Source organism: Dendropsophus ebraccatus, chromosome 15, assembly GCF_027789765.1.
Source record: "Dendropsophus ebraccatus isolate aDenEbr1 chromosome 15, aDenEbr1.pat, whole genome shotgun sequence".
Lineage (NCBI taxonomy): Eukaryota > Metazoa > Chordata > Amphibia > Anura > Hylidae > Dendropsophus > Dendropsophus ebraccatus.
In genome coordinates, this window is record NC_091468.1 from 20,975,522 (window position 1) to 20,987,033 (window position 11,512).

Sequence of the window (11,512 nt, forward strand, 5' to 3'; positions counted from 1 at the left end):
CATACAGGTATTTACTAAAAGAAAATTTAGGGGAGTGCACAGTTCCTCTCTAAGCACCTTTCATGAATGAAAAAAAATTGTCTATAAAATTTTGGAATATTCCAGTATAATTTTGAAACATTACTGTAATTTAAAATAAAACTTTTGACACAATTCAGAGACTTGTCAAAAGTTTTGATTGGTAGGAGTCCTGGTGTTGAGCCCCTCCGCCTGCGACAGGCTCCATTGACATCTCCAGCAGCGAGTCAAATTAAGCAGCCAGCCAGGGAGTTATCAGTAAAATTTGAAGTCAAATATTTTTTATTTAATGCTTTAATATTCACACTAATATGTGTAAAAATGTCACTTTCATGATGTTTTGCTGTCCCCTTTTAAACTGCAGGTAACTTGAGCAGGGATGGCTCTTTTGGCCCTTCACCAGTAAGTGGGGGAGCGCCATCCCCTCCGATAATGATGGACATGTCTGTACGATCTGCTTCAGCCAACCTCAGCCGAACAGAGGACTTAAAAAGTTAGTTTCAAGGATAGAGGATAAGTATAAGTAGAGGATAAGTACCCTAGTTTCCAGCTACAATCGCTTATGCATGCTGCCGCTCCTCCATTTATTCTATGTAGGACTAATGTAATGTATGTACACAGTGACTCCACCAGCAGAATAGTGAGTGCAGCTCTGGAGTATAATACTGGATTTATTCGGATTAATAAAGTAATTTATTAGAGTGACTCTATCCCTTTAATAGATTTAGCTCCTATGGGTGCTATTACACGGAACGATAATCGGTCAAATCGTCCCGATTTGGCTGATTATCGTTCCGTGTAATAAATACAACGATCAGCCAATGACAACGATCATCGGCTGATTGCTGATATAGGTTTAACTCTATAATTGTCGGGCGCCGTCCGCTCATCGCTACGTGCAATAGCGATGTGCGGCCGGCAGCTGACGATGTACATTACCTATGCAAGATACAGGGCTTCTCTTGTGGTCTTCTCCCTGGGTCCCGCACGTTCCAGCTTCAGAGCGGCCTGTCTCAGCTGACAGGCCGCTCAGCCAATCACTGTCTGGGACCGCCACGGCCAGTGATTGTCTGAGCGACCTGTCAGCCGAGACCGGCTGCTCTGAAGCTGGAGCGCGCGGGACCCGGGGAGAAGAAGATCGCAAGAGGAGCCCTGCAGCCTGGACAAGTAATGTATAAAGTTAAGCAAGGGCTGCAAGGACATTGGTAACTATGTTGATGCAGCCCTTGTTAAACGTTAATCGGGCCGTGTAATAGGCCCAGTAAATGAGCGCCGACCTAGCAGAACGGCGCTCGTTTACAGTTAGTATCGGGCTTACATCGGCCCGTGTAATACTACCCTATAAGTAAGATGGATAGATATGTGTGTGTGTGTGTGTGTATATATATATAATATTATATATTACGTTTATTGGTAGGAGTGTGATGTATGAACTGAAGAAAAAGCTTTTGTTGAGCCCACGTTTACCCACTGTACCACACCATTCTGCAGCACAGTTCAGATCGTAGGGGTAAAACTCTGACACTTCTTGGCTTTGGCTGGGTTTATAGTTTGTTTGATACTCCTTCATGACCTCACCCAGAAAGCTTGTTGAGTAATGATGTGGTTGTGTTCATTCTGCCTCGAACTGTCTGGCAGGAAAGAAGTCAAGAGGGAAAAATTAGCAGAACAAATATGGAACTAAACCCCTGTTCCAAATTACTTACAATCCTTCAGTCTCTTCTCTGGTTCACCAAAGGGTCACATGTCCCAGATTCCCATGAAGTCACGTTTATAAAATAATTCAGTCATCTGTTTTCACAGATTTAGATCTGATGTGTCTGCTTCCCATATATTATTAAAACCACACATGTAATAACTGCATTCTGGCTACCCGCAGCCACCACTAAATGTAACTGTGTGGCTGTGCAGGGAAATGTGGAGCCCTGTGGTTTTGAAACTTGAGCTCTGACCATTATAAAGATGTAATATTTGTACAGTTTGGAGACACTTCAGCAACTTGGACAGATCTCAGTAAAGCCTATAGTAGTGGGCGATAAACCCATCTCATCATCTCACATTTCCTGCCACCACCCTTGTATCCCCTCTGGTCTTATGTCATCTTATTTCTTCTCTGTGAAGGTGGAGGAGATACTTCTGGACACAGACGTCCCCATGCTGAGGTATCTGGAAGAACTTCTGCACCTGGTAAGTTAACACAGCAATAATGTACAAAAGGCACATACATTGTACATGCACTTTGTACGAAATGATAACTACTATAATACTGCCCCTATATACAAGAATATAACTACTATAATACTGCTCCTATATACAAGAATATAACTACTACAATACTCCTCCTATATACAGGAATATAACTACTATAATACTGCTCCTATATACAGGAATATAACTACTATAATACTGCTCCTATATACAGGAATATAGCTACTATAATACTGCTCCTATGTACTATAGTATATGGATTGGTAGGATAATATGGATTGGTAGCATAGTGTGAATATGTTATTTGCTGTAAGGACTGTAATGTTGTTAATATGGTGTTTCCCCCTCTCCAGTCGATCTTGGTCACTCCAGTGCAGTGTTAAACAGTGGTCCCAGAACATCGTCGCCCTCTATAGGTGTGGATGGATTGGTGAGTTCTGGGGCACACCCCTCATCCTGTTGTCTCTATCTCTATATTATCCCTTTTTATTGTGTTGCTTTTTGTGTTTGTTCTTCACTCTTAATTAATTTCTTCTTGTAAAACAAAAAGCCCACCCCATCTAATGAGTCTGAGGCGCCCAGTGTGCCCACTAGTTCTTCCCAGCCCGAGGATCCCACTCCAGTGAGTATTTAGCAGTGGTGCATGGGGTTGGTGCTCACCTGCTGCATCTGGTGGCGAATAGAGGCTTCTAACCTTGCATGTGTTGCTTCCCTCTCTAAGGAATATAAAGGGCTTCTCTACCTGCTATATCACCTGCCCTCCAGCTTGTATACAGAGTGCCTTGCTATTAGTGTGGGGGACTTTATATGGATTTGGGCAATTTAACATTTTAACCATTTTATTTTTTTGAATGTGACTAAATTTGCACCATTAATGTGACTGATGACCAAAAAAACTTGTTAGCTTGTCCATCTTAGACAGGAGATGGGAAGGGACATGGAGTGGCTGCGTATAGCTGTATTTCCATGTGTTTTCTATGCTTTTTTTAGCTTTCTAATATTTGGTTCCTGCTTCTCCCACCCATTCATAGAGAGTCTGTAAGTCCTGCTTCTCCTGCCTTCTTATAGAGAGTCTGTAAGTCCTGCTTCCCCTGCCTTCTTAGAGAGACAGTCTGTGAGTCCTGCTTCCCCTGCCTTCTTATAGAGAGTCTGTGAGTCCTGCTTCCCCTGCCTTCTTATAGAGAGTCTGTGAGTCCTGCTTCCCCTGCCTTCTTATAGAGTCTGTGAGTCCTGCTTCCCCTGCCTTCTTAGAGAGACAGTCTGTGAATCCTGCTTCCCCTTCCTACACGTATAGAGCCTAAGAGTCCTGCTTCCCCTGCCTTCTTATAGAGAGTCTGTAAGTCCTGCTTCCCCTGCCTTCTTATAGAGAGTCTGTGAGTCCTGCTTCCCCTTCCTACACGTATAGAGCCTGAGAGTCCTGCTTCCCCTGCCTTCTTATAGAGAGTCTGTGAGTCCTGCTTCCCCTGCCTTCTTATAGAGAGTCTGTGAGTCCTGCTTCCCCTGCCTTCTTATAGAGAGTCTGTGAGTCCTGCTTCCCCTGCCTTCTTATAGAGAGTCTGTGAGTCCTGCTTCCCCTGCCTTTTCATAGACAGTCTGTGAGTCCTGCTTCCCCTCCCCACACAAAGACAGTCTGTGAGTCCTGCTTCCCCTGCCTACCCTTAAGAAGGGCCCACCCTTAAGAAGGCCACGATCAGCCGACATCACTCATGTCGGCTGATCGTTGCAGTCGTTTGTTTTTCAACATGTTGAAAAACGAACGACTCATACAGGAACGATCTGCTGCCGTTGCCCCGTGGAATAGGAGCAGCGGCAGCAGATCGCTGCTGTATGCTATGGGCTGCCCGGACGATCGAGCGATCACCCAGGCGGCACCTCCCGCACTCACCCGCATGGAACGAGGAGTAGCAAGCGGGGAACGAGGAGCTCGTTTGCTCCTCTCAGTCGCCCGGTGGAATAGGGGCTTTAGAGAGCCTGAAAGTCCTCCAGAAACTTGATTTCTGCTTGGGCTTTCTTGCCCATCCGCCCCACCACTACACCACAGGAAACACAATATTATCCAGTGTATATAGTGCTACAGTCCTCTTGAGAGATGCTAGCGATGCTGTTACTGATGCTATCAATGGTATACATGCCTTCTGCTCTTCACACAGCTAAATGGAATCTGTCAGGGCAGCATAATACTGACACAGTCTGTTCTCTTATTAGCTATAATGGCACACAGCAATATTGTGTTATTGTATATGCAGCAGACTGTCAATCACTGCTGAGAGAAGGGAGCGGCGGGCACTCTCCTCATTAGTATATTGGATCCATTAGAGTCCCTGTGCTGTATTCTGTTTCCTAGTAGCCAAGGGTACAATTTTATATTTTGTGCTATTTTGTGTAATAGAATGGACCTGTCCCTGTAATATGCCGCCCTTACAGAAAGCAACTTATGTAGGGGATATATCCACTTTAACTTTGTCCTCAGTGTCTTCTCTCTGTCCTTAACCCTTTCCATTTACCCTGGTATAGGAGTCCTCTGGTACTGAATGGTGATGTATTGAGGTTCCTGAGGGCATAGCTTAAAATGCTGCTCGGGGGAGGAGCTCAATTCATACATATAATTCAAACACATCTCATGAGTTTAAATATTTATTTTGTGACAAAGTTTTGGATGTCACTGAAAAGAAAATTCAGATTTTTTTTTTTACTTACTGTATTACTAGGATATAAATTCTGGACATTGGACTTATACCTATGTGGTTTATTTGGCCACGCCCCTGAGGATCTTCTCTCACTATTATGCTGAGGGTTGCACACTTTGGACATCTCCTATAACCACCCAGACAAACCCCTTCACTAAATTAGGTATTTTTAGCCATCAAATTATCACTTTAGGCCCTACAGCCCAAACTCCTGGCACGTTGATGTTACCACTGGGAAAAGACTAGCGCCGGTAAGGTTCTCCTGTATTGGTACCCCAATCTCACTTATCATGGAAGGTCCTGAGCATAAGGCCTTCTTTATGACATCTCTATGACCTGATAGGTTAGAAAATTAGAAAAACTTATTTATCTAGCCTCCCACTGTTAACCAGTATAGAGAGAAGTTTGAGCTTTGGAGGAGCACTTGCCTCTGTACAGTAATAGCTGATGAAAACCAGACATTGTAATTTTTTTTTTTTCCAAACAATTTTTTATTGTGATCAAGAAAAAATAGAAGAACATCTTCCAGAAAGATAATAACAACAATTAGGAGACATTCTAATTTATCAATGGGAAGGGGGATCTGTTCCCCTTTAATTGTAAGCTCCTCAGTTAAGTACAATGTAAATAATACGTAATACTACTAATAAACCATCATGTATATTTTGTGTGTTTGAATTATATCGGCAGATCTGGTGTCGCTCATCACCCTGGCATCACTTTGTATTGTCTATTATTACTCCCATACTTTCTCTGTTTGCAGGTCATGCCCATAGCCAAAGGTCCACCATCATTTCCTGGCACCCCGGTAATGAATTCGCCTGCTGCTGCTCCCATGATGCCTCCTGGTCGGATTGGTCCACCACCACCTCGAGGACCCTTTGGTCCAAGACCACTACCACCACAGAGTAAGTCCATTGTTTTGTGTTAGGCACAACTGAAATAATGTGATTTAGCAGCCATAGTGTCAGTGGATTGCACTCCTCACCGGGCCTCATGCACAGTCTGCTTCAAAATCCAAACCAATATCCAAGACCGCGCACCAAAGTAATGAACAAATGGGAGCCTTGGTTAGCCATGGTGGAATAAAGGCTCGCATTTGTTCATTACTTTGGAGTGCTCTCTTGGATATTGGTTTGCATTGTTTGTTGTTGTCTGGTCACATCTATACATTCGTAGGGGTTGGAACTTTCATTCCCTCACTGTGACTGAGCCGGAAATCCTCTTCATAAATGTTAAAAATCTTGCTTCCTGCAGGCCCCACTAAGGCACGTTTACTGCATATTGTCTTCTTTATTTCTAGTTTAATGCAGATACACTGTATTCTGGGTGTTGAAAATGTTATGTAACTCTGTAACTATGCAGGGGATTTAGAGCTTTCTAGAATAGATATTATAAAATTAATCTGCACAGATCATTAGACCTAAAATATTGGTCTGAGACCAGGCCTAAGAATCAATAGCCTTTAAATTAACTGGTAATTCTATAGAAAGTTCTATAGAAGTGAAACTTACTTCTATTTCAAAATCTAAAGTCTTCCAGTACTTAATAGTTGCTGTATGCTCTGCAGGAAATGGTGTGTTCTTTCCAGTCTGACACAGTGCTCTCTGCTGACACCTCTGTCCATGTCAGGAACTGTCCAGAGAAGAAACAAATCCCCTTGGAAAACCTCTCCTGTCTTGGACAGTTCCTGACATGGACAGAGGTGGCAGCAGAGATCACTGTGTCAGAATACATCACTTCCTGCAGGACATATAGCAGCTCATAAGTACTGGAAGAATTCAGATTTTTAATTAGAAGTAAATTACAAATCTGTATAATTTTCTGACACCAGCTGATTTGATAGAGAGAAAAAAATCACCAGACTACCCCTTTAAGAGAGAATTTGGATGTATTGAAGGTTTGCTTTGCAGACCTGACAGAGGGGAAACATCTGATAAATTCTTTGGCAGGGAGGAGGCTTAGAGCGCAGGGCAGAGGAGCAATGTAAAAAACTCAGAAATTCTCAGCTCTGTGCAGCACAGTGGATGCGTAGACCTGCAGGGAATGAGGGGCGGCACAGTGGATGTGCAGAAAGCTGGGTTATTTGGCGATTTTGACCCAACTTTATCATTTTATAGAACAGCAACTCTTTCTCTCTGATGTAAATGACAATCAAATTAGCGGTGTTATCGAACAAGATACAGCATTGTCTAATGTATCTTTATGGTAATAAATATATATATTTTTTATTTCAGTGCATGGTCCCCCACTAGGTATTAGAGACTTTCCACCAAGGCCTATGCTCCCACCCGGCGCAGTGCCTCCACCAGATCCAAGGGGATTTATCCGAGGCCCCTTCCCTCCAGGTCCTGTCCCTATGCATGGTCCTAGAGATTATCCAGGTCCACCCCCAGGAACAAGAGACTTCCCACCTGGACTACCACCTCCTGGACCGAGAGACTTTCCACCAGGTCCACTTCCTCCAGGAGCTCGAGACTTCCCACCTGGTCTTCCACCTCCAGGACCTCGGGACTTCCCACCAGGACCTATGCCTCCTGGTTTGCGAGATTTTCCACCTGGACCTCTACCGCCAGGAGCCAGAGATATACCACCAGGGCTTCCACCTCCAGGAGCTAGGGACTTCCTGCCAGTAATGCCTCCACCTGGTTCCAGAGAGTTTATACCAGGAGTCCCCCCACCCGGAGTCAGAGATTTCATACCAGGGCCACCACCTGGTTCTAGAGAGTTTCTGGCAGGTCCTCCACCAGGAGGCAGAGACTTCCCACCACATGGTCATCTCCCAGCAGGAGTAAGAGACTTACCCCCAGGATCTCATCCTGGAGTCCCTGCTGGACCTTCATTACCCGAGCAGCGATCTCTCCCACCAGGACACAGTCAACCAGTTCAGACAGATCAAGAACTTTCTAGAGGTCAAAAATCCTAAAAAATAGTGAAGACTTAATAGGACACAATCTTTACCGCAGTTGAAAATGGTTCAAAAGTTACCGGTTTACATAAACGTCTGATTTATAATTTCACGCGTCTTATATTTGCAATAAATATTTTATTCTTGTCAATCTTCTTTAGGATTTTTTAATGTTTAAATAATTCAGCTTTTTTTTTTTTTACCTCCTGAAGCTGGATAATTTTTCATCAATATTTCAGGACGTGTAATACCGGAATCCATGGTTTTTTTTTTTCTTTCCATTTGTTTTTGTTTTTTTAATTTAATGTACCATATGTAACCATTGTATGTGGAAAATAATGAATGTCTAAAATTCTTTGAAAACATTTCCTGTGGAAATACATTTTATAAGAATATCATTATTCTGATGGCTTTTCCACACCCACTAGCTTAATTATATTATTATTATTTTACACCACTGGTTTACATAGGATAATTCATTGTTTTTAACATCTGATGCTGCATACCAGAAGCGCATAACTCTGTAAGATGGAAAATAATAAAGAATTAAAAATCTATTTAATGCTTCTATTTACTAGTCTGTCTATCTAATCTATGTGTAATTGAAAGCCAGTTTCGCTGAGTGGGTTGGGGGGGGGACATGATTCTCAGGCTTTCTCTATGAGTGGTTGCAGGAAGCAGAGCTTGCATGTTTTTTTAGCGTGTTACATTTAATTTAGCGGAAGCTGAAGAAGTTTGATGCAGCCCTAGGGAGTCCTGGAAAACTTGGATACAGCCTATGGCCTCATTCACATGTCCAGTGATTTTTTTTAAGCTCCGTGATCTCTAAAAATCCGTCCATAATTGCATCCATTTTTTAATCTGTTTCCGTTTTTTTATTTCAACTGATGTGCGTCACATCTCCCCAGTATGTATTCCACTATATATAGGCATCCCTCATTAAGCACCCCTGATCCCCTTTTCTCAAGATATGTATTTCATGTGTAGGCTCACACCCCATGTGACCGAACCTCCCAACACCCCTGTAGCGGATAAAAAAAAAATCCATACTTACCTAATGCGCAGCGCTGCAGGCTTCCAGTGATGTGTCTCCCCCGGCTCTGCGTGCGCAGAAGTGATGTCACTCGTGCATCACAGAGGGAGGGAGCGGCCTCTTGTGGCCAGAGGCAGAATGCTTCTGTCTCCGGCCACAATAATAGTGGGCAGAGAGGGGAGCCCATCACAATTTACTGGCCGAGTGAGCTCCACAGGAGCAGGGAGTCTACACTTACCAGGAGGCCACGGAACAGCCACCAACAGGTCATGTTTTAAGGATTTCCTTAGTATTTAACAAGTGATATCTAGAGATGAGCAAACCGGGTTCGAGTCGATCCGAACCCGAACGATCGGCATTTGATTAGCGGGGGCTGCTGAACTTGGATAAAGCTATATGACTATATTCATGTTTTCCACATAGTCTTAGGGCTTTATCCAACTTCAGCAGCCACCGCTAATCAAATGCCGATCGTTCGGGTTTGGATGGACTCGAGCATGCTCCAGGTTCGCTCATCTCTAGTGATATCATTATACTCAGTACATCAAGTATTATCACAGGGGTCCTTTGCATGGGATATCCTCAAAACATGACCTGTTGGTGACGCCTGAGGACTGGAATTGAGAAGCATTGCTTTAGGGTTCCCAGGAGTGTCTGCCCACCCCTGCACCTTACTTGTGTTTTCTACAGATTTCATGGATGTAGCATCTGCGGAATCAGTGAAAAACACGGATCCCAGAGTTGTATTGGGGAACCTTACCATGATCCAGCCCCGCACTAGGGCATGTTTTTTTTGTTTTTTTTTTCACGGCACGAATCGTATGAATGGAATCATATGATTCAACGGGCCCTAGAATGGTCTGTCATGGACAATTACACGACACGTGTGAATGTGGCCCATGGCTGCATCCAACTACATTCGTTACAGCCAACCCAATGACTCGGACAGACCCAAGCATGTTCATATAGCACCCATCTCTAATTACTAGAAATCAGAGGAGCAATTAATATTCATATGATATAATTTAACTTTTTTTTTTTTTTTTTTTTTTTTTTTTTTTTTGCTTTTATAGTGCAGCATAAGCTATTAGAGAGTTATGGTGTGTTCAGATACAGATTTTTGGTTGCAATTGGTGAAAAAAAAGCCAAGAATGGATTTAGCCTGGCTTTGGCTTTAATTATTGCAATAGAAAATCTGTCTGTGTAAACTCACCCTAATGTGAAGGTCCTTGTGTATGCCTTGTGCTTACCCGTTTTTAATCCATGTTGCAGGATTAGGGTTTTCCAGCCATTTTGATTGCAGATTCACCACAGAAATGATTTCCTAATGCAATGCAACATTTCCCATGAATTCTGTCACCACCCACCTAGACTGCAGGAGCCTGAATCACTATGACTCTTAAAGGGAATGTTTCATCTAGAATTTCTTTAACTAATTAGAGAGTCAGACAGTAAAATGTCTTTTTTTCTAATTGACTTATTTTCTGACTTATTTTTTATTTCACTTTTTGTACGTTATTATCGGGGCTGCCATCTTGCTTGAGCTGTTTTAACAGCATTTAGTGACATATTCCCTTTAAGTGAGTTGGTATACATTCATTATATGTGAAGTTCTGATGCATTTTCTTCTTTAAAGTGCATTTTTAGAAGAATGGCCTAGTGTTAGAGATGAGCGAATTAGAGAAGTGATGTATAAACCTAATTGAGCTGTTTTATAAAGTTCTGAATTCTTTAGGCCATGATTTTAAAAATATCACAGCATTAAAAAAAAATAATCCACCAAACACAAACATCTGATCCATGAGAGACAGCAACAGCAGGTGTCTAGGAGCTGCCAAGAAGGATCCCATAAGTGATGTGATCCTGTAGTTTACAGGAAGTCAGCTGACCTAGGACAGACCACTTTCCTCTGACACAGTACGCACTGGTAATTCTTGTAGGTCAGGCTGGTGATCACATGATCCAGTTACAGTAATGAAATAGATTGATACACATGACATTGTAGGACTAGTAATGGGGAATGTTCATGATATGGGAAAGGGGGGGGGGGAACAAAACCCTGGACTGCCTCTTCAAAGAGGTTGTCCAGAGGAAAAAAAAAAAAAAAATTACTTTTCCCCTATCCAGGATAGGGGAAAAGTAGGAGGTTGTTGGTGTCCGACCTCTGTACCCCCTGCTGATCTCCGCATCGGGCCCTGGCGGCTCTGTTATGAATAGAGCCGTGGCTATATTTATTCCTATGGAGCCAATGGAAACAGAGTACAGCGCTCTTTTCCAGCACACTGAGCTCTTTCAGTCACTCCATAGGAATGAATAGAGCCGCAGGTTGCATGTCGGACCCTTAGCTCTATTCATAACAAGAGATACGGAGAACGGCGGGGGTACAGAGGTTGGACACCATGATATTCTCTTTTTTCCCTATCCCGTGGATAGGGGAAAAGTGAATTTTTCCTAGACAACCTTTTTAAACTTATGACATCACACAATAAAAAGAAACCCACCATGTTCTCTCTCCCAGATGTCCCCTTCATTCATCACAGAATCTGACACAAAGCATTTCACACAATATTAAATTCCCACATTCTCAGCTTTACCAGTAAAATTAAATTCACTTATAAAAACACAAAGATTAAAAAAAAAAGTGATAAAAATTAAGAC

The 11,512-nt window shown here is 42.8% G+C and overlaps 1 protein-coding gene across 2 annotated transcripts in view; it reads left to right on the forward strand.

Annotated features, from left to right (window-relative positions):
- MIA3 (MIA SH3 domain ER export factor 3) overlaps window positions 1-8,378 on the forward strand; it is a 58,814-nt gene extending 50,436 nt beyond the window's left edge. Inside the window, exons 24-29 of one of the 2 annotated variants that reach the window (XM_069954599.1) lie at window positions 383-511; window positions 2,140-2,205; window positions 2,580-2,656; window positions 2,777-2,848; window positions 5,677-5,821; window positions 7,151-8,378. In XM_069954599.1, coding sequence (XP_069810700.1) covers window positions 383-511; window positions 2,140-2,205; window positions 2,580-2,656; window positions 2,777-2,848; window positions 5,677-5,821; window positions 7,151-7,839 — 1,178 coding nt within the window. In that variant the 3' untranslated portion in view covers window positions 7,840-8,378. The remainder of the gene's footprint in view (window positions 1-382; window positions 512-2,139; window positions 2,206-2,579; window positions 2,657-2,776; window positions 2,849-5,676; window positions 5,822-7,150) is intronic. The other variant, XM_069954600.1, reaches the window with a different exon arrangement.
- The last annotated feature ends 3,134 nt before the right edge of the window (window positions 8,379-11,512 follow it).